We start from the raw sequence: 22,036 nt of genomic DNA, 5'->3' as shown, positions 1-22,036 counted from the left end.
ACCTTCCCCATTAGTCAAAATGACAGATTGACTTCCCGCAACCATCCCTGTTTGGTCGCAGATTGATTTTTATTTTTTATTTTTTGCTTTTTTAACTGCCCGAGAAATGAATTGTGAGACTCAAAGAAAACGTCAGCGAGGCACAGGAGTCTGTATTGTTGGTTTCAACATCCCGTCCCATCCCATTACATTACATTACACTTATTTGGCAGACGCTTTTATCCAAAGCAACGTACAATAAGTGCATACTGTAGGTCACTGGACAACTACAAAGCACAGGTCCATTTGACCCAAAAGGGTAATCTTTTTCTCATAACAGCAGGTTTTTGAAAATACTCATTTGATTGCAGTTATTTTCAGTGTTTGAATGGATTGAATGTGCCGGGAGTCACAAACCTAAATCGCATTTTTTACATGTCAGAAAAAAGTGGCATGTTTTTTTCATTTCTTTATTGCTACGATCATGTTGGCAGCCACATTTAAATGTGGGGACATTTTGTCCTTAAACTTCAGTGCTGAGACCTCAGCCGCTTGCAGTAATCGCCTTGATTTATTCGCCAGTACCTGAGTAAGTCTGGCAGCCGCCGAGTCTCCCTTTCATTTTCGTGACTTCCTGATCGAGCGACCGGGGCGGGGGTGTGCTGTCAGTCACCTGTCAGCTGCCCCGCTGAAGCACGAGAGCACCAGTTTACACGGGCAAGGTTTCTACGGAAACGGCTACGCGGGATTCTTACGAATATAGGCGTCACATTACAATCACCGGCTAGCATCGAGGGTGAACATGCAGTAGACTCGTAATTGAGAGGTTGCAGGTTCAAAACACAAGTGGGGCACTGCAGTTTTGTCCTGGACCACAGGACCGAAGCTGAGCTGCTGTAAATGGACTGTCTGTTAGCTGCACGTTTCCGTGGGTGACAGCGCCTTCTAAGCTAATGAATTATAAATAATTAATAATTGTAAATAATTTATTTCTAATAATAACAAAATATTAATAATTCAGTTTGTGAGTGCTGCTTTCTAAGATTCCTGGATTCTGCGAAAGGGACTACGAATTTGAAAACCCCATGGACAGACTGTAAGCTTAATGTTCCAATCGCAGTGCAAATTGACAGCCTTTTAACTGTTGCTTTTTTGAACCCTCGTGACGTCCACGCAAACACTGTCAACACGGGTTTTATATTTTCCGCGTGGACCCAGCTTTGTGGCCGTCTGACGCAGGGTTTGACCTTAGACCGCACACGGACACGGTCTACGCAGGAACAAGCTGTAACTGACTGCCTGTGCGCGCGTGTCGTAAGACGCAGTTGGCCGTCATCTGCGAGGGAGGTCAGCCCTTCGTGTTAATTCAAGGCGAAGTGTGGAGCGTAGAGAGAGGGCCTCTTTCAGGTAGCGGCCATTTTGCGAGCCCCCCCCCCCCCTCCCCGTGATTTATAACGTTTCTGCATGACGTTATTCCTGCAAAGATTTAGCACAGAGACTTTTCAAATCGGGGACAGGCCTTGAAATGGAAAAATATCAAGGTCATTTTTTTAACATCTGGTCCACAATGGCGTTGTTACCCCTTGCTCCAGCTCTTTGTGCAAGGTGATTTGTTGCGTTCACCGGTATTAAAAAGGTGGAATAATGGGGAAAATCTACCTTTGATCTCGGGGCCTGAAGCAGGTGAATGACGAACCAGCGCTGGGTCTGCTGCTCTCATTCGAGCAGCGTATTCTTTTCCAGAAGAAAAGAAGGTTGAAAGTTTTCTCTGATGCTTTTGAAGTTAAAACGCTTACAGTCCTCAGAATTTTTTTCTTTTTTGCCCTTGGAATTAAAATTATTGAAAAGGTGAATGTTTCTATTAAAATAATGGAAGTTATGAACGTAATGTGTTGATCTTTCCTCCAAATCTTCCTAATTTATCCTCCCAATTCTCTGTCCTCTTCTCAAAGACATTGTAATTGGCTGTCTGACTAGCCGTTCGTTCGTGCCAAAGGGTGGGTTTTTCCGCGGTGGGTTTTTCCACTGAAGGCCACGGTTGATCTGATGATATTCATTATTTAATTTTTTTCTGCATACGGAAACAGAAAGTGATCTCAGTGTTTCCTTCGTTTCCCAGGGTCCTCTGCTCTTAATGGGATGTTAGTGGGCCCGGAGGGGGAAGTAGCATGGTGAAGCACCAGCCCCTGCAGGTCTACGAGAAGCAGCTGTGTTTGTCATGTCTGACCGGGATTTACGGCTGCCGCTGGAAACGCTACCAGAGGTCACATGACAGCACCACCAAGGTGAGCGCCGCCCGGCAGCAGCAGCCAGTGACACGCTTCAGATGCCAGACACGCGTGTTTGTGCACATGTACACGCCGCAACGACAACCACGCGTGCAGCGACCAAACGAACATGCATACACGTATAACTTACAGACATACTGTACGAACGCCCACTTATGCACAACCCCACATGCACACAAGCCGCACAGTCCGCACTTATATGAAATCATACACGCACACACATGCCATGTTCCTTGCTGTTTGTACTGTAGCCTCTTAGGAGAGTGTCCCTGATTCTGAATGCTTCTTCAGCAACAGCGCGGTTGTGGTTAAATTACAATGAGGCTCTTTTCTGTGGTATAAATCCCTCTTGCTTCGAATACATTATTAGGTATAACTGTAATATACTCTCTGTTTTGGATCTCCCTTTGAATAAACTTATGCACTGACTTGAAGTTATGATGCATAGTTCCAGGAAATGCATTTGGTACATTATTGATTGTATCTGCAGAAAGAAATGGGGAGACAGCAAGAGAGAGATTCCTGCCCCTTTACTTATTATTAAAAATGGGATTTGGTTTCAAGGACATGGTGAACAGCCAGAGGGAAGGGACATTTGTCATAACAATAACTTTCTGCTTCTCTGGTCATGCACAGGGCATATATAGGAACTGGAGAGAGTGGGAGGAGCCAGGCCATAGAGCGTACACAGGAACTGGAGAGAGTGGGAGGGGCCAGGCCATAGAGCATATATAGGAACTGGAGAGAGTGGGAGGGGCCAGGCCATAGAGCGTATATAGGAACTGGAGAGGGTGGGAGGGGCCAGGCTGTAGAGCGTATACAGGAACTGGAGAGAGTGGGAGGGGCCAGGCCATAGAGCGTATATAGGAACTGGAGAGAGTGGGAGGGGCCAGGCCATAGAGCATATATAGGAACAGGAGAGGGTGGGAGGGGCCAGGCCATGGAGTGTATATAGGAACTGGAGAGAGTGGGAGGGGCCAGGCCATAGAGCGTATACAGGAACTGGAGAGAGTGGGAGGGGCCAGGCCATAGAGCGTATATAGGAAGTGGAGAGAGTGGGAGGGGCCAGGCCATGGAGTGTATACAGGAACTGGAGAGGGTGGGAGGGGCCAGGCCATAGAGCGTATATAGGAACAGGAGAGGGTGGGAGGGGCCAGGTATAGAGTGTATATAGGAACTGGAGAGAGTGGGAGGGGCCAGGCCATAGAGCGTATACAGGAACTGGAGAGAGTGGGAGGGGCCAGGCCATAGAGCGTATATAGGAAGTGGAGAGAGTAGGAGACAGTGAAGCACTCTGTAGTGACTGAAAACAGCCTCTACTGTGCATGCTGAGTACAAAAGAGCTCAAATCGATCGATTGTCCAAATCGATTCACATATCAATGTGCAGCCAACTATTACACTCTGCTGCCTGGCCCCGCCCACTCTCTCCATTTGCTGTTTGGTCTGTGGCTGGCTGAGGGTGTGCTTTCCCGTATTGTTAAATATGTAATGAATCCCATTTTGGTCCAAATTAAATAAATAAATATGCTTTATGATATGAATAATCGTATGAATAAATGTGGCAATAAATTGTGAAACACTCCAATAATTAAATAATACTGAAATCCTTGGAATAAAATATAATTTCATCATACTCATTTTCATAACAACATTGTTCCACTAAATGTAATTTTTTTCATAATTACAGGTTTTATTTTAAAAGGGCTTTTTTTTCAAAAGACTGCTAGATTTCATTATGGGACTTTTCCAAGTAGTGTATTTCTGAGTGGCTCTTATTGCATTTAATTTAATTCCTTTTCATTTCATGACACTTAGAATTCAAGACTCTTGGATTCCATTCACCCTTAGCACCTCAGAAACCCGCAGTTCATCCGCATGTATCAGCACCTCAGACACCCGCAGTTCATCCGCATGTATCAGCACCTCAGACACCCGCAGTTCATCCGCATGTATCAGCACCTCAGACACCCGCAGTTCATCCGCATGTATCAGCACCTCAGACACCCGCAGTTCATCCGCATGTATCAGCACCTCAGACACCCACAGTTCATCCGCATGTATCAGCACCTCAGACACCCGCAGTTCATCCGCATGTATCAGCACCTCAGAAACCCGCAGTTCATCCGCATGTATCAGCACCTCAGACACCCGCAGTTCATCCGCATGTATCAGCACCTCAGACACCCGCAGTTCATCCGCATGTATCAGCACCTCAGACACCCTCAGTTCATCCGCATGTATCAGCACCTCAGACACCCGCAGTTCATCCGCATGTATCAGCACCTCAGACACCCGCAGTTCATCCGCATGTATCAGCACCTCAGACACCCGCAGTTCATCCGCATGTATCAGCACCTCAGACACCCGCAGTTCATCCGCATGTATCAGCACCTCAGACACCCGCAGTTCATCCGCATGTATCAGCACCTCAGACACCCGCAGTTCATCCGCATGTATCAGCACCTCAGAAACCCGCAGTTCATCCGCATGTATCAGCACCTCAGAAACCCGCAGTTCATCCGCATGTATCAGCACCTCAGAAACCCGCAGTTCATCCGCATGTATCAGCACCTCAGAAACCCGCAGTTCATCCGCATGTATCAGCACCTCAGAAACCCGCAGTTCATCCGCATGTATCAGCACCTCAGAAACCCGCAGTTCATCCGCATGTATCAGCACCTCAGAAACCCGCAGTTCATCCGCATGCATCAGCACCTCAGACACCCGCAGTTCATCCGCATGTATCAGCACCTCAGACACCCGCAGTTCATCCGCATGTATCAGCACCTCAGACACCCGCAGTTCATCCGCATGTATCAGCACCTCAGACACCCGCAGTTCATCCGCATGTATCAGCACCTCAGACACCCGCAGTTCATCCGCATGTATCAGCACCTCAGAAACCCGCAGTTCATCCGCATGTATCAGCACCTCAGAAACCCGCAGTTCATCCGCATGTATCAGCACCTCAGAAACCCGCAGTTCATCCGCATGTATCAGCACCTCAGAAACCCGCAGTTCATCCGCATGTATCAGCACCTCAGAAACCCGCAGTTCATCCGCATGTATCAGCACCTCAGAAACCCGCAGTTCATCCGCATGTATCAGCACCTCAGAAACCCGCAGTTCATCCGCATGCATCAGCACCTCAGTCAGCGCATTAGTACAGCGGCCATTTTGTAATTCAAGTCAAGAGCACCGAGTTGCTCCAGGGCTGGTGTTGGTCAACATGATTGTTTAAACCGGTGAGTCATAAACAGTGCAAGGAGACATGTTAGGTTGCGGGGCGGGGGGGGGGGGGGCCGGGGGGATCAGGGCAGGGGGGATGATGGGAGGCGGGTGGGGGGGTGTAGTTGGAGAGCTTGCGTGTCTGTGGTAACACGGTTGCCCTGTAGTCTGTCAACAGCCGACAAACTGGCTGAATAATGGGAAGTAACCTTCAGGGATGAAGGCTTATGTGGCGACAACTTACTTCTCCATTAATTTTTCTGTCTGCAAATATCCCTGACAGCAGCCTCGAACCGGCCTCTCCCTGACATTTGCTTCTTGCGCTCTGTTAAAAAATGACAGGCACCACGCGGTGCTGTGGAGTTATTTATCAGACGGAGGTCACAGGAAATGAGCGGGCCTCTCAGGATGGAGTCGGTGTGTGGGATAACCTTTGTGTTTTGCGCAGGAGTGCCGATTAATTTTCTGCCTTTCGGAGTTCTTGGGCTGCTGTGTGGGTGCTGGGCGATAGAGACTGCATGTGAACGTGCACACGTCTGGCAGGGGAGCGTGCTGTATGTGAACACGCACACGTTCGACAGGTTCGCGGTCTACAGACATGCAGAACAGAGAGGAGGTAGCGTGCCTGTACCTTATATACAGGGCTGCTATGATGAGCCTGGGACCGTCCTGCTGGTTCCCAGCCCCAGGCTAGGGACCACGGGCCTCTGGGATCTCAGAACTGGCTGAACTGTGGTACCTCTGAGTTTTTTTTGGCTTGTCACACGGTTATTTATTCAGTGTACAATGTCTGTCTGCCTTGAACCTGGAGCTAAGAGAGATCCCCTCTGACTGGAATAATGTGTGAATAACCCCTGCTCCTCCACAGCTTCTCTCCAGACTCTTTGATTTTCAGAATGAGCGGTAATGAGTATTTAAGTCAACTCGACCTCCTTCAGACCCTTGAGTTAAGCAGGATCTCGCTCATTTTGCAAATCAAGGAGGTGGAGAAGTTATCTGGGACTGTCTGGGAATTTAAAAATTCATGTGAAATGATAATGTGGCTGGAACTAAGATAGCCCTGAGCTGTAAGCCAGTAAAAGCTGGAGGAACTCTCGTGTTCTTAGCACACAGGCTCCTGATTGGTTAAAGACGCTGAACAGATTGCGGGTGCACTTAGCCAGTGTGTGCTTTGTGAATGGTAAACATTGGTTGTGTTGATTGTGTTAGCATCCCACTGCCTCCCCACAACTTGCTTTGTGATTGGCTGCTCGTGTGCTACAGTTTAGCCATCCTGGCTGTGATTTGCCGTAGTGGTTCTGGCAGGTGCTGTCGAGCATTTTGAGGAGCTGCTTTGTACTCCGGCCAGGTCTTGGTCGACACTTCCTGGAACACACTGCAGTTTCTGAAAATTTCGTTTTTCAGCAGCAGTGAGAAAAAACTTTCCTCAGGACAAATGTACTTCCTGACCCACAGCATCTGGCGCTTGGAGAAAGACAAACTGCAAGGACCCAGGCTGTCTTTGGCACTGCCAGTCTTAAAATGACCCAGGCTGTCTTTGGCACTGCCCACCTGAGAAGGACCCAGGCTGTTTTTGGCACTGCCAGTCTTGAAAGGACCCAGGCTGTCTTTGGTACTGTCCGCCAGAGAAGGACCCAGGCTGTCTTTGGTACTGTCCGCCAGAGAAGGACCCAGGCTGTTTTTGGCACTGCCTGCCTGAGGTAGAGTCTGTAACTGCCTCAGTCCTCATTTCATCTCAGCATATTATATCCCATCAGATTTTTTAAACAATTATTCTTATAAAATAACATTTCCCTTTTGCCCAGTTTGGACTGCCCAGTTGAGATGTCAGTCCGGCCAGCCGAATCCTTCCTTTCTTGGGCAGTATGTGCCAGGCCCTGTTGGGATGCTGGCCTGGATTGGTTAGCAGACTGTGTGGGTGTGTCAGCACAGAAAAACCCCAGCGCCTTAGCGGAGCGAGCCACCCGGCAACACTCAGGGTCTACGGCCCCTCTCTCCTTTAATATTGGCATGATCGCGCGCGTGGACGTTCTCCATGTCGTAGTTAGGTGTTTTGGGTACCTAGGCGACTGTGAAATTGCAGGCAGTCTGTCACCTGGAAATAAAACTCTCGCGCTGTCTAGCGCAGGGGTGGGTCCGCTCGCTTCCCCGGCTCAGCAGATGGTAGCACACGTGCGGAGGAGTCTTTGTTCTTTTATTGCCGTGGAAACCTTTATCTGTCTCCCAGTGTTCTGGAAACTTCTATGACCCCCTCATTATATTTCATGGAGGGTGGGAGGAGAGAGGGAGAGAGGGAGAGAGGCAGAGAGGGAGAGAGAGAAAGAGAGAGAGAGGCAGAGAGAGGGAGAGAAAGAGAGAGAGAGAGAGAGAGGCAAACCGCATACAGATCTCTGGGCAGGAGTGCTCTTTGAGGATGCTTTGCCCTCAGAGATGAGCTGGATATGTCAGTGTGGTTAAAGCCGTCAGATTGAATTCCTCCTGGACTCCTCGCCGCTGCCTGCGTGCAGCCAGAGGCAGCTCTCTGCGCGCGGTAATTGCATGTAATTAGAACAGAAGGGCTCTATACAGGCCTGCTATTACAGTCAACATCACTGCAGCCGAAAGCCAAAAACGTAAACACCACCAGAACATTCATCTTTCGCTCCCTGGCATTTTCCCTGATTACCATTTTTACTGTCCGTACAGCGAATGTCATCCCCCCCCCCCCCCCTCACCCCCCACCCCCCAATCGCTGCCGTTGTGTGTTTCTCCACACGGAAGCAGATGAAATATTGACAATTTTATCAGCGCTTGTTCCCATGAAGCCCTTTGCAGATGTCAGCATTCCCTTGCGGCATAAAGCGAAACCTTCCCTTAAATCTCTGTACGTTCTCATCTGCTGCCGGAGAACATGTTCACCCAGACAACAAAGAAAAAAAGATGGCTTCCCCAGTTTCTCTCAATGGCGAAAACTGCGGGTGCTCCGTTTGAGTAAACTTCAGTTCACTGACTAGGCCTGTAACCGTATTCATTGACAGTGTCGTCCCACCCGTTGTAGAGTGCATGCGCACTCCGCCTAAACTGGATTTACCCACCTGGATTTACCCACCTGGCTTTAATGTGGCTGCAGGCACGTCGACATGGTTCACATAGATAATTCCGGAAAAAAAGCATACGCACACAGGTTTGAGCGAAATGCACTTTTGGCCTGGTTGAAAGACTGGGCCTCTCTGGGAGAGTTCCGTGTTTCTATTTTTCTAGAGGGAGCCGGAAAATAAAGAGGGGAACGCATCTGACAGGGATGATAGCCGACGTACAGGTACATGCAGGTCTACAACAATGCCCTTGTCAAAATTTTTTTTATTGGTTCGTTTTTTTTTTTTTTAACGATTCTCTTCCCTCACCACGGTAAGCCAGGTGCTCCTCATTTAAGGTCTCTCTCCGCACGCGTTAACGACTTCAGCCATCGAGTACGTCGCCACAGCTCCGCGCCCGGATCTGTTTCGCGGATGGGAGAAAAGGGCACGGTGATGATTCGGGGCAGTCTGGGCCTGTAGCTGAGGGGGATAAAAAAAACTGTATGTTTTCCACGCTGTGGTTGCAGTGCAAGTTTAAGCTTGAATGTCTGCAGGTACTCGCACCCTCAGGACGGCGTGTGATCGCGTGAGGACGCAGCGCAGCATCACTGCTGATGCCAAAGTGATGTCATAGCGTGACTCACTCCTTCAGTTAAATGACTTGTTAACTTTTTTTCCTGTCTTTCTGTATTCTGGTGATAATAACTTGGCTGAGGTGATGACCTTTTCTGTGGTCGATTCAGTTTTCCATTGTTTGTCCAAGTCATTTCTAGTTGTGCAAGTGCGGGATGTCAAACTGTTATTTATGTGCAGTTGTATTTAAAGCCCGTAGGGTGAGTTCCTGGACAATGTCTGTTTCTGAGGAACATTGTTTGCTGAGATGTCAATTGCTGATTTGACACTTGTCTGGATTCAGGGGTTTCCCATTGGTCGAGACCGTTAGAGCCCAATTTTACAGTCAATGCAGGATTGTCAAATGTTTCGAATTAGGTCGCGTAGCTCAGTTTGGGTATTTTTGCGACTGAAACGCGAGAGAAACTGCAGTGCAGTTATACAAGAGCCTGGTTTAATGAGAATAAATTACCCTTGGATGTGGTGGGGGGGGGTTGTTCCATTGCAGATCAGATTTGCCCCATTTCTTTCTCTTTAAAAACAGCGCATTAGCGTCACAGCCAGCGGCTAATTCTGTCACGACTGAAGAGCAAGCGTGTTATGAGAGGCTTTGTTAAAAGCATCTCTACGAACCATTACTTATGATATCAAAAGAAAGGTGAGACTGAATAGTTTTCATTTTAATATTTATTTTCCCCCTCAAATATATATTTTTTACCCTTATATACCAGTGCTAAAAAACTATGATAAATGGTTCCCCTGGGCACCCACCCTCCAGAGACACCCTCCAGCCAGCCTCTCCGTCGCTTGGCGGTGTTCCACAGATCTCCCACTTCCTTGTGTCTCTCACTCAAGCAGCTTACACTACAAACAGCATACGGGCGCAATGCCTAAATAGCTAGCATTGGCTACTGCGTAACTGAACACGAGCTTGAATTTCAAATGGTCGAATTGAAATTAACTAAATATTTCTCACGTCTGTGTTATGCGTTCACGCATTCACATGTGCGTTACCAATGGCGCCAAAATAGCTCAACGTGCCAGCGTTTGAGTTAAAGCCCGGCCTGGATCAGTTTAAACACAAATGCGTCATTCAACGCCGGACTTGCATGGTGCCAAATGTTTCTATTGCCACGCCCCCTATTGCTCCCACTCCGCTCCCTCTCCGCTCCTGTTCTGCTCCCACTCCGCTCCCTCTCCGTTCCTGTTCTGCTCCCACTCCGCTCCCACTCTGCTCCCACTCTGCTCCTGTTCTGCTCCCACTCTGCTCCTGTTCTGCTCCCACTCCGCTCCTGTTCTGCTCCTGCTCTCGGTCTCGCTCCCTGAAGTCGAGTATGCTCTGCCTGTCATTGTATTCCTCAGAAATTGTCATGTTCTTTTGACAGAGCCCTGTTCAACTGCCCCATCCTCACGCATCGCCAATTTGTGCAGCTGACCGCGTTTCCATGGCGATTCGGTTTAAGAGACTTGTTGTCAAGGCCAGGTTTCAAACCGGCAACACCTCCCGGGTGTAGCCACTGTTCCCAAAGTGCTTCTCTATGCTGAGGCCGGCCCATCGCTGGCCCAGCTGCTAAGCGGTGGCCTGTAGCCTCCATACATGATCACATACTGTCATTTTGAACAAGATTAATATCGCCAAATAAGGGCTACAGGAAAACCATTACCATCAGCTTTTCTATACTCCATATACAGTCTGTAGCGTAGCGAATGAAATGGCTCTAACCAAATTTAAATGTTGATTCGTCAACGGTTTATCCGAGTCAAATGAGAACATGAAGCGAACGAAACGTGCTGTTCTTGTTTTTGAGGACCTCAGAAACCTGGGCACTCCTCTTGATTTTTGCAGCAGGCCGAATGTTTACAGTACTACTTAAGGAAATTGCCCCTTGATCCTTTTTCATCCCTCCATTTATGGCCGTCTGCCGGCCAGCGGAGCGCGGGCTCTGATGCAGCGCAGCTCCCTAAAACGCACGTGCCCCGCTGAGCGGCGCCGGAAACGTGCAGCGTTAAAAAAAAAAAAAAAAAGAAAAAATTAATAATTCAGCCGTTTATGGAGAAAAGCTATTTTTGCAGCGCACCCAGCCAAAAACGATTAAGTTAATGAGCTGGGCTGAAAGGACTCTGCTCCCCTGACTGGGTGTGCATTTGATACGGGACTGTTTGGGGTTCACTCCAGCTTGTTAACTGCATTCAAAGCATCGGGGGGCTGGGGGGGGTGGGCTTCCCACTCCGGACACAGAATTGTCCCGTATTTTAAGAGGGTGATTTTTGGCCCCTGAGAAAGGCTTTGGCAGAAATGTTCACTGTACGGTTCTGTTTCAATTGATCAAAGAACAAAAGGAAAATGAAAAATAATTTTTTTACCTTGGAGTTCCTCCACTTTCTTACCTTATGCTGCTTTTTTTGGATTCACTCCCAGTTCATTTCACCTGGTGATTTATTGTTTAAAATAACTCATTCGCTTATTTATTTGCAGATGAACACCTCCTCTTTTTGGCTGTAGGAGGGTGTTTTTTAACAAAGTAACTGCCTGTTTTTCTCAGAGTTGTTAAGTTCCTTATGTATGAATGCAGTCTCTGGTTTCTGCCAGAACGTTCTATCGTTTGCTCACTGAGAAACTCTGTGTCCAGTGGGAACAGTTCATGGCCCTTTGTTGAAATTAATCTGAAAATCCTTATTTTTTTTTGGCTGTAAATGATTCAGTCCAGTGATTGGTCTGTACTGGTGTTGAGAAGGGATGCTGGAGACAGTGATGGGGGTGACCTTCACACCATCCAGACTGTGCACGTGCCACCCTGTGAGATTATAGACAGGATGTTGTTTGGGGTTGCTGGGGAAGTGAGGATTAAGCAGAGGTACCGCAGGTGAACAGGGGGAAAAATTCCTTTCCGCCAATCGAAATGACATTTTATATTTTGCATGTGGACACAAATGCAAGCATTTTTTGTACTGTGACGTTATTTTTTTAGGAACATATGCAAATTAGCCCATGAATTATGGAACAAGGACAAATTTGCATAGCAGTTAAACCACAGTTTCACTCAGTGAGAGTTCATTTTTCAGTTTCAATGTGATGAATAACTCAACAGCTGGTAATTTACGAAGGGTGTTTTCTAAATGTTGTTTTATTCATTACTTATTTTAAAAACCCTATGTATGTGCCAAAATCTTTTATGATTTTTTTGCTATTTTTCCCCGTAAGATACTCCATAAAATTGAAATGATAAAATGTATTTAAAAAACCTCACTTATGCAACATAAGAAAATAATTTAATCAATTTCATTTGTTAATTGTTATCAAAGATGTCAATAATTAATGAAATCTCAGAATTTGTTTATAGGCGGAGCAATCTGTTGGATCAGCCTTTATGAAGGTGAGGTGGGGTGTGTAGTGTGGGGGTCTGGTTGCAGACAGGGACAGTCTTGTCTGAAAACTTGCACATTTATGTAATAATGTGGCCATATGTTGTTGGAAGCAGGGCTAAGCACTATGATATTATCGTCACACTACAATAGATTCCTGGTTTTAAGCCGTTTCTAAAAAGATCAAACATGTCTGTGTTAGGAGTTAATCCAGCTCAGCTATCAAAGAAATAAAAATGAAACTATTTGGTACTGCTTCTGACAACAAGAGGTGAATTTGTATTTACAAATAATTGTTAAACCTTTCCAGTTGCAGTCTCTACCTTTAGGCTAAATATTTTCCATGTAACAAAACCAAAACGTTGGTTTACGCTTGAAACTGGAATTGGTTCTTAAAAAATGGAGATTCCAACTATCAGGCCAAATAACCAATATCTATATGGGAATTAAGATTTTCACTCAGTGATTTCAGTTAAATCTCATATGTTGCATTCAAAATTTAAAAGAATACGGATTTTTGTGCGGCACATAGCCGTGCTGGGTTCTGAACCCCAGTTGGTATGCTGTGTCTCTTCCGATAAAGTTGTAAAGCATTCAAAGGAGAGGCAGCTCCCCCAGGATACCCCAAGCTTGTACAGAGAAAAGACCTGTAACATGACTTAATTGCCCCAAGGATGCTCCCTTTTATGTTTACGGAGCAGAAAGTGGGGAGAGGGGGCAGGGAGAAAACAGATACATCCCTATGGCCATACGAATGATACTGTCTGTTTCTCGAAGGTGACATTCTGAAGTCTCGATATTCGACAGGGTTAATGGCTGAGGTGCGGTGCTCAGTAGGGAGCTCTGTGTCAGGATCTTACAGAACGTCCCCGGATTCACGCCGTCCTCCAGGATGTTACCAGTCATTGACTATCTGGCAATCAAACCTCTGCGAAGGACCGAAAACACCCCCACCTCCAATCCATCTGTTTCCCAGCATGCACCACCTCATCTGAGTGGCGCTTCCTACTCTCGTGGGCTTAACGGTCATGGCAACGGGGAAGTAGTGACCTTGTGAAGGTCAGGAGAATCCTTTCCCTTCCCCCCATTTGAAAGCCCCCCAAGGCTGTCAAGTGGTGACAATTGTATCATTAAATACGTCATACGCCATACAGACACAAGCATGTGTATGTATTTTTTTAGATGGAGAGCTTTTCCGTACTTCCCTGAAATTTCATTTGGAAGTGTGTACGTATGAGCAAAATTTGTGACATCACAAATGTCCAACCTATCATATTCCTTTATGCAAAAATATGCAAATTACAGGAGAGTGGATGTGGTAAACTGAAACCTTAGTGCACAGAAAACTGACTAGTCAGTGACATTGTTGTGAGAGTTGGTGTGTTGAACATGACAGACTGTGCAGTTTTAGGATACAATACCGATGTAGGAACTGTAGAAAAATCGTGTGGATGCATCTGACAGCATAGAGGGAATCCGTGTTTGTAGCACACATTTTACAGATGACTGCTTCCAGAACCTCTGGTAGAAATTGAGGGGTTTTGCAAAGAAATTGATTTTGAATCCTGATGCCATGCCTGCTGAATACCCCGGGACCACAGCAGCAAGCGTTGCTAATTCGCATATTCATAGATTCAAGCATTCTCAATGAGGATAGGCGTAGAGAATCTACTAAGCCATTTTCAGTTAGTTATTGTAACATTCTTTGGTGGAAAAACTATATTGAATGAATCATTATTCAATGCAGAATATTTGTAAGGCTTGAAGATGGTGGGGTACCTTAAATTAATCGGGTCCTTTGGCTGAATCTCTTGAATAATTGTATAGATGGTTGTGGGAACACCAGCCCCTTTTGAAAGGTTATTTTGATAGCCCCATTAAATCATTGACTGTTTTAGTGATTTTGAGTAGGAATCATATGATTGGCTGGCAGTATGAACTAAAAAGGCAGTTTGAGGAATGCCTGAATTGTCTTGCTGATTATTTACGTTTTGAATAAGAGTAATCTTGATGCCTTGGCACTAGAATTATCACATGATGTTGACATCATTAGAAAATATTCATTTTAGGGCTGTACACCAGAAAGAAAATTGTAATACCCTGTAACCTGCGATCCGTAGCATAATTTGTGCACCTTTGCCGGGCGTGTGACGGTGTTTCAGATACAGATTGATTTCTGTTTCAGAACGCACACTTATAATCACATTGCAGACCACCTCGGCTGAACCGCTCAAAGGGAAATGTGTTTAATGTAATCTTTCTGCCTGGTGAGTCCCTGCTCTCTCTCTCCCTCTGTCACCGCCCATCCTCCCCCTCTCTCTCTCTCTCTCCTTCCCTCCCTCCCTCTCCCTCACTCCCTCCCTCTTCCCTCCCTCTCTCTCTCTCTCTCTCTCCCTCACTCCCTCCCTCTTCCCTCTCGTTCTCTCTCTCTCTCGCTCTCTCTCCCTCGCTCCCTCCCTCTTCCCTCTCGTTCTCTCTCTCTCTCTCTCTTTCTCCCTGGCAGGACGGGGGACCCAGGTGACCCTGTCACTTCTCTTTAGCGGCGACGCCCCCGACGCTCTCCGCGGCGGGCGGAGCTTGCCGGGCCGCGCTGGGCTGTGGAAGCCAGCCGCCTGTAAGGCCCTCGCCGTCGGGGCGATTCAGAAACCCGAGCGTGACGCGGTCTGTCGGCCGAGCGCGGGGGCCGGGGGGGGGGGGGGGGGGCGCCGGGGGCGCCGGGGGCGCCGGATGGCTCATTCTGCCGGGGCGCTGTTTAAGAGCCCGGACGGGGCCCCGTGGCCTGACGTCCAATCAGGAGCGTGCCAGCGCTGACTCACCAGCACCCCCACAGGGCGACACGCATTTCGCTCTCGTGCCGCCCGATTGGAGAGGCTGATAAAAATAGGACAGGGTGCGCTTTACTAATGGGGGGGATGGGGGGGATGGGGGGGATGAAGGCACAGAAAAGCTCAGCTCACTCATTTTCACTGGGGATAGCACGGAAGCCAAATTCTCTACTGACCTCAACAGCTCACTTTGGTGAAAGCCAAAACTGAAAAGTCCAAATATTTCATTTCATTGGTCTTAAAAACCCAACCTTGCTAACCAAGGAAACGATAATATTTTCAAGAACGAAAGCTCTTCCCCTTTGACCTATGACCCCTCTAATCTTTCGAAGATGTAATGGAGCAGTCCACGCAGCTGCTGATAGGCTATCGCCGAGCATTCGATGCAAGCTGACATCGCTATCCACTGGAGGGAGATGAGACGACCGGTGACATCACTGAGCCCGGGGAGGATGTGGACCTACTCACGACTCGTCACGTGATCGCTGCAGTCATCAAATATGTATGCTGTGCGAAACTGCTACGTGTCTAATATAGACCCATAACATAACAACACCACTGGACGTGCTTCCGTGCGTTAGGGTGTTGGATAAACGTTTGAAAAGTGAACGATTTTGCCGAGGTAGGGGTTTCGAGTGCGCAGGCGGGTGAGACTAAAATGGCGGCAGTGAGTCAGTGATGCTCATTTACAGGACTTCTGCAGACCCAGCTCACATGCAGAACATTTACAGTGTGAGAAAGATGAGACATACAAACAAAGGCCTTTACTAATAAAATAAATAAATAAATAAATGTTAATGCGCAGAAGATATATCCCTACTGTGTGCCCTGCAGCATATCATTCTGAGAAACTGGTCCCCTGGGCTGCTCTGCTCTGGCCTTATATACCTGGAGCCCCGCCCAGCTGGAACACAGCGAATATTATACCACCCCAGTAAACTCAGAGACTAAAATATTTATGCAGTAAAACATCATGCACGTGATTTTGAACAGGGTGCTGTGCAACATAATATTATGGTAAAATTACTGTACAAAACTTTTGTTTTCCCCCTTCCACATCATGGCATTTTATTTACGCCATGAAGCCCTTCTTTTTAAAGACTATGTCCCTGCTCCTTTTAAAAACGGAAAAGGAAACCAAATCAACCTGGCAAGTGTCAACTTCACCAAACTGTTCAGCAGACTTTTTTTTCTTGACCGGTAAAATATTACACGAAACAATGAGGACTGATGTGATTTACACGCAGAACACATTTTGACACATGCGTGTCCTAACCCTAACCCTAACCCTATAGGCCTTCATATTCTTACCCTCAGCCAATCGCTGTGCTCATTACACCATTACACTCATAAACAAGACCATGTTCTCCACTTCCTTTACGATTCCACTCTGTCGGCATATAAAAGGAAATCTAGGCCTACAAGATGCATGCAAGGCATTAGAGTGGGGCTGAGATTGACTCCAATGTTCGGCAGGGTTTCAGTGTCCAGGCGACAGTCATATTATGGGCTTTTGAAAATTAAAGTTTTGGAACTCTGGTCTCTCTTGGCACTCTCGCAGATTTGGTACAAATGACACAAGGAGGCTCATGAATTTGATATTACATTCGGGAACATTAAAGGTTCCCCTGTCCCATTGATGTACATTACACGGCCGAAAGTCTGTGGACACCTGACATTCAACATCTCATCCAAAATTACGGGCATTAAAATGGAGTTGGTCCACCCTTTGCTGCTATAACAACCTCCACTCTTCTGGGAAGGCTTTATGCTAAATGTTGGAGCATTGCTGCAGGGATTTGCTTCCATTCAGCCAGAAGAGCATTAGTGAGGTCGGGCACTGATTGGGTGATTAGGCCTGGCTCGCAGTTGGCTTTCCAATTGACCCCAAAGGCGCAGGATGGGGTCGAGATCAGGGCTCTGTGCAGGCCAGTCAAGTTCTTCCACACCATTTTTGACAAAACCATTTCTATATGGACCTCGCTGTGTACCCAGGGATATTGTCATGCTGAAACAGGAAAGGGCCTTTCCCCTAACTGTTGGGGAAACACAGAAACATCTAGAATGTGATTGTATGCTGTTGCAGTAAGATTTGCCTTCACTGGAACTAAGGGGCCTAGCCCAAACCATGAAAAACAGTCCCAGACTGTGTGAGGAGTCCCGATACTTTTGGTCATATAGTTCAAAAAAGACTCATTGTAACAGCAGAACCAACAGCAGATTTGTTGTAGTTATCAAAATGAATCAAGAATAGGGCCACAGTTGTGCAAGGCTGTTGTCATCTCCCATTGATGCCCACACAAAAGTGGTGATCTTACGCAACATTTTCGAGTGCCCTTTAAACGTTTGCTGTCTCTCTGCGCTCCGTCCATAATCTACTGCTAGTGCAACAATGAAGAGAACTTCCTGTTACTGTAGTCTGTGGGCTGGCGTTTTATTTTGTGTTCGTAGTAAACGCGCACATCCCAGTGACATTTATTTTGTTATTTAAGAACATCGCTTGTCAAAACACACACACACACACACACACACACACACATACACACACACACAAACTCAAATGCACGCACATGCCGTCATGCATATAGTTTTTCCAGTGGAAGTTGAAGGAGTTTCTCTTTCGTGTGTGTGTGTGTGTGTGTGTGTTTGTGTGTGCGTATGTATGTATGTGCTTGTGTGTGTGTGTGTGCATGCGTGTTTGTTTGGGGATTTCCACAAATCTTTGTGTTTTTCACATAACTGGCTATGAATCCATCCACTCTCTCTACAGATAACCTTGGTGTTCAGTGATTTATCAGTGTGGTAATGTGTGTGTGTGTGTTTGTGTGTGTGTTTTCTCCTTTCAGTGGGAGTGTCTGTGGACCCTTGTCCTGGTCCTCACGTTCTCTCTGCTCCTGATCTGGTCGTACTTCTGGTGGGAGGCCCACAATGACTACAACGAGTTCAACTGGTGAGTGCGGGGCGAGGGGGCGGGGCCAGAGATCCAATGCCGGAGGTTGTAGACCTCACGGCGAACAACAGGTTAGTGGTGCAAACTACATACTGGCAGGATTCACGCTGCGAATCTCACGCTCAGTCATCAGTGTGAATGCAGCCAATCGCTTCTGCCTGTGACCCTGGAGCAAGCCTTCCTGTTCACATGACATCACATGACCTCTTCACAGCTCATCGCTGTCAGAGGTAATTAGTCGTTCAAGGCTTCCCCAAACTCGTTTGGGGATAATCCTGTGGACAGGCACCTGTCAGGAAAGATTACAGGTAGCCTGTGCCAAGCGGTGAGTGGAGGGGGGGGCGAGATTCGGGTTTGGCTCTCTGTCCTCTCCACCAACATAAAACGACCCCGCCGCCTGACCCGGCCAGGCTCTTGGGACGGGGCCGTCATGTAACCCGCCCCCAAGAAAACCGGAAATCGGCAAGTTCAACCCTGCCGAGAGACGCCACAGCTGGTCGGGCGCAGCCCCGCCTGACTCTGCGCGGCGAACGGGATGGCGGAGCGCTCGGTGAATTTGGCCGTGTGCCGGGCCAGAGGCGGGGGTCCCAGAGAGACTCCGCCCACAGCGTGTTCACCTTCACACTCGTTTCTGTTACCACAGAGCTTCACACAGGCCTGCGTGTACCTGTTAGCCCTGCCAGTCCTTACACTGACCGGTCTGTCTGTAGCACAGACACATTGTACCTGTGAGCCCTGCCAGTCCTTACACTGACCGGTCTGTCTGTAGCACAGACACATTGTACCTGTGAGCCCTGCCAGTCCTTACACTGACCGGTCTGTCTGTAGCACAGACACATTGTACCTGTGAGCCGTCAGTCCTTACACTGACCGGTCTGTCTGTAGCACAGACACATTGTTCCTGTGAGCCGTCCTTACACAGACCAGTCTGTCTGTAGCACAGACACAGTGTACCTGTGAGCCCTGCCAGTCCTTACACTGACCGGTCTGTCTGTAGCACAGACACATTGTACCTGTGAGCCGTCAGTCCTTACACTGACCGGTCTGTCTGTAGCACAGACACATTGTTCCTGTGAGCCGTCCTTACACAGACCAGTCTGTCTGTAGCACAGACACAGTGTACCTGTGAGCCCTGCCAGTCCTTACACTGACCAGTCTGTCTGTAGCACAGACACAGTGTACCTGTGAGCCGTCAGTTCTTACACAGACCAGTCTATCTGTAGCACAGACACATTGTACCTGTGAGCCGTCCTTACACAGACCAGTCTGTCTGTAGCACAGACACAGTGTACCTGTGAGCCGTCAGTCCTTACACTGACCAGTCTGTCTGTAGCACAGACACATTGTACCTGTGAGCCGTCAGTCCTTACACTGACCAGTCTGTCTGTAGCACAGACACATTGTACCTGTGAGCCGTCCTTACACAGACCAGTCTGTCTGTAGCACAGACACAGTGTACCTGTGAGCCGTCAGTCCTTACACAGACCAGTCTGTCTGTAGCACAGACACAGTGTACCTGTGAGCCGTCAGTCCTTACACAGACCAGTTTGTCTGTAGCACAGACACATTGTACCTGTGAGCCGTCAGTCCTTACACAGACCAGTCTGTCTGTAGCACAGACACATTGTACCTGTGAGCCGTCAGTTCTTACACTGACCAGTCTGTCTGTAGCACAGACACATTGTACCTGTGAGCCGTCAGTTCTTGCACAGTGTCCTAAACTCCCTCACAGATGAGCCAACAGACACCCTATCAACCACGCTTCTGCTTCTGCTCTTCATCTTCCTTCAAGGTCATTTCATCTCTCTCTCTCTCTTTCTGTCTCTCTCACTCTCCCCCCCATCCCTCCCTCCCTCGCCCTCTCCTTCTGGATAATTTTATGTTACATACATTCTCTCTTGCTCTCCTTATATGATCCTGTCCTTTAAACCAATCAATTACGTGCTCTCTCTCTCTCTCTCACTCTGACAAATGCTCTCTCTAGCCCACTCTCCCCTCTCCTCTTCCGATAATAAAAGTGTGTCCTTTGATGTAGGTCAGTGTGCAATTAAAAAAAAAAAATGAAATCCACAATCTGCATCGCCCTTCCCTGTAGTGTCTGGAGTATTTTCCCTGGGGAGTAATGGAAGATCTTAATGGGGTTATTGGAGAGGCTTGGCTCTCTCACTGTCTGTCTGTCTGACTGTCTGTCTGTGCTGCTGACCCATCACATGACACTGATCAGAATGATATTGAACTGAGACAAAAATCCTGAAAGTTTATTACATCGCATGACGCACACACAAAGGAAGCCTGGTATGGTAGCCATAGATCTGGGTAACGTAGGATAACGTTATTCAGATTACGTAAATGGAGAGCATGCTGTTATTTTGTCCCACTGAACAAAGTCCCTCTTCACTGGTCAGCTGTTGCAGTAAATACCCAGTTAGACCTCAACCAGGTATACTGCTCTGGATAAGGGGGCCTTTTAGACAAGCAGCAATGCAGTTATTGTTGCTGTTTTTGTTCTTGATGCTGTCATTGTTGCTGTTGATGTTACTGTTGCTGTTGTTGTTGCTGTTGATGCTGTTGCTGTTGTTGCAGTCGCAGTTGCTGTTGGTGTTTCTGTTGCTGTTGATGTTGATGTTTATGTTGTTGTTTTTGCTGTTATTGTTGTACTGGAGTTGCACACATTCCAGTCATGTCAGTTGGTGATGAGGTCCCACACTGAAGCCCTTAAGATGATGCAGCTTGGTTGAAGCTTGAGGAGCAATTTTAGACAGGGGTTTCAACCCATGCCACACGAGCGCTTTGTCCACGGGCGCGTCCGAAATTCCTCACTGCTGATTTCTCTGTTTGTCTGCGGCCTGTTCTCCTGTGCTGCTGCGCGCACTGGTATTTGTGCAGCTTGTGTGTGTGTGCCGCACGCTGTTGCGTGTGCTTGTGTGTGTATCGTGTGGAGAGGGCGGCTGTTGAGTGCTCTTCTCTGCTCCTGCAGGGTGCTGTATAACAGATCGGGGGAGTGGAGCGATGGGACCGTCTCCATCCTCGCCACCACGGCCGTCGGCTTCACCTACATCACCTTTCTAATGGTGAGCCTCACCCCTGCTCTCGCTGCTGCTAAATCTGCCCCCACTGCTACCCCCTCCCCACCGCCACCCTCACTGCTGCTACCACCCCCGCCACTAAACCTGCCCCCACTGCTGCTACCACACCCGCCCTCACTGCTGCTAAATCTGCCCCCACTGCTACCCCCTCCCCACCGCCACCCTCACTGCTGCTAAATCTGCCCCCACTGCTACCCCCTCCCCACCGCCACCCCCACTGCTGCTACCACCCTCGCCCCTAAACCTGCCCCCACTGCTGCTACCGCCCCCGCCCCCACTGCTGCTAACCTGCTCCCACTGTCACCACCAGCCCCATCATCATCCCCACTGCCACTAACCTACCCCACCGCTGCCCCTACTCCCCCCCCCCCCCTCCCCACCCCCTCCCATCACCACCACCCTCAGTGTACTTGGTCTGTCCAACTAAACACTCTGCCTGGGGTTCAGCTTAGAGCCTGGCTTTCATCTGAAGACATAAAATGGATCTACTTTCCAGTAAAAAGAAAATGCTAAATGGCAACTTGTGAGTTATAGTAGATATTAGTGTGGTATAGTTTTTTTCTGGGGGAACTCTGAGGTTCCCTTTCTAGCCACTGTATTGACAGAAGGCCTGTGTTGCTTTGATGAACCTCTCCACAACCTTACTG

General features: G+C 48.0%; 1 protein-coding gene across 5 annotated transcripts in view; it reads left to right on the top strand.

The window, feature by feature from the left end:
* The window catches only part of gdpd5b (glycerophosphodiester phosphodiesterase domain containing 5b), a 78,833-nt gene that overhangs the window by 37,916 nt on the left and 18,881 nt on the right, over nucleotides 1–22,036 (top strand). For all 5 annotated transcript variants that reach the window (XM_035384178.1, XM_035384180.1, XM_035384177.1 and 2 more), the window contains 3 exons: nucleotides 2,099–2,264; nucleotides 18,200–18,303; nucleotides 21,281–21,374. In XM_035384178.1, coding sequence (XP_035240069.1) covers nucleotides 2,148–2,264; nucleotides 18,200–18,303; nucleotides 21,281–21,374 — 315 coding nt within the window. In that variant the 5' untranslated portion in view covers nucleotides 2,099–2,147. The remainder of the gene's footprint in view (nucleotides 1–2,098; nucleotides 2,265–18,199; nucleotides 18,304–21,280; nucleotides 21,375–22,036) is intronic.

This window comes from Anguilla anguilla, chromosome 12, assembly GCF_013347855.1.
Source record: "Anguilla anguilla isolate fAngAng1 chromosome 12, fAngAng1.pri, whole genome shotgun sequence".
In the NCBI taxonomy this organism is placed as follows: Eukaryota; Metazoa; Chordata; class Actinopteri; order Anguilliformes; family Anguillidae; genus Anguilla; species Anguilla anguilla.
Note: the sequence above shows the minus strand (reverse complement) of the source record. Positions and strands in the feature narration are given on the sequence as shown.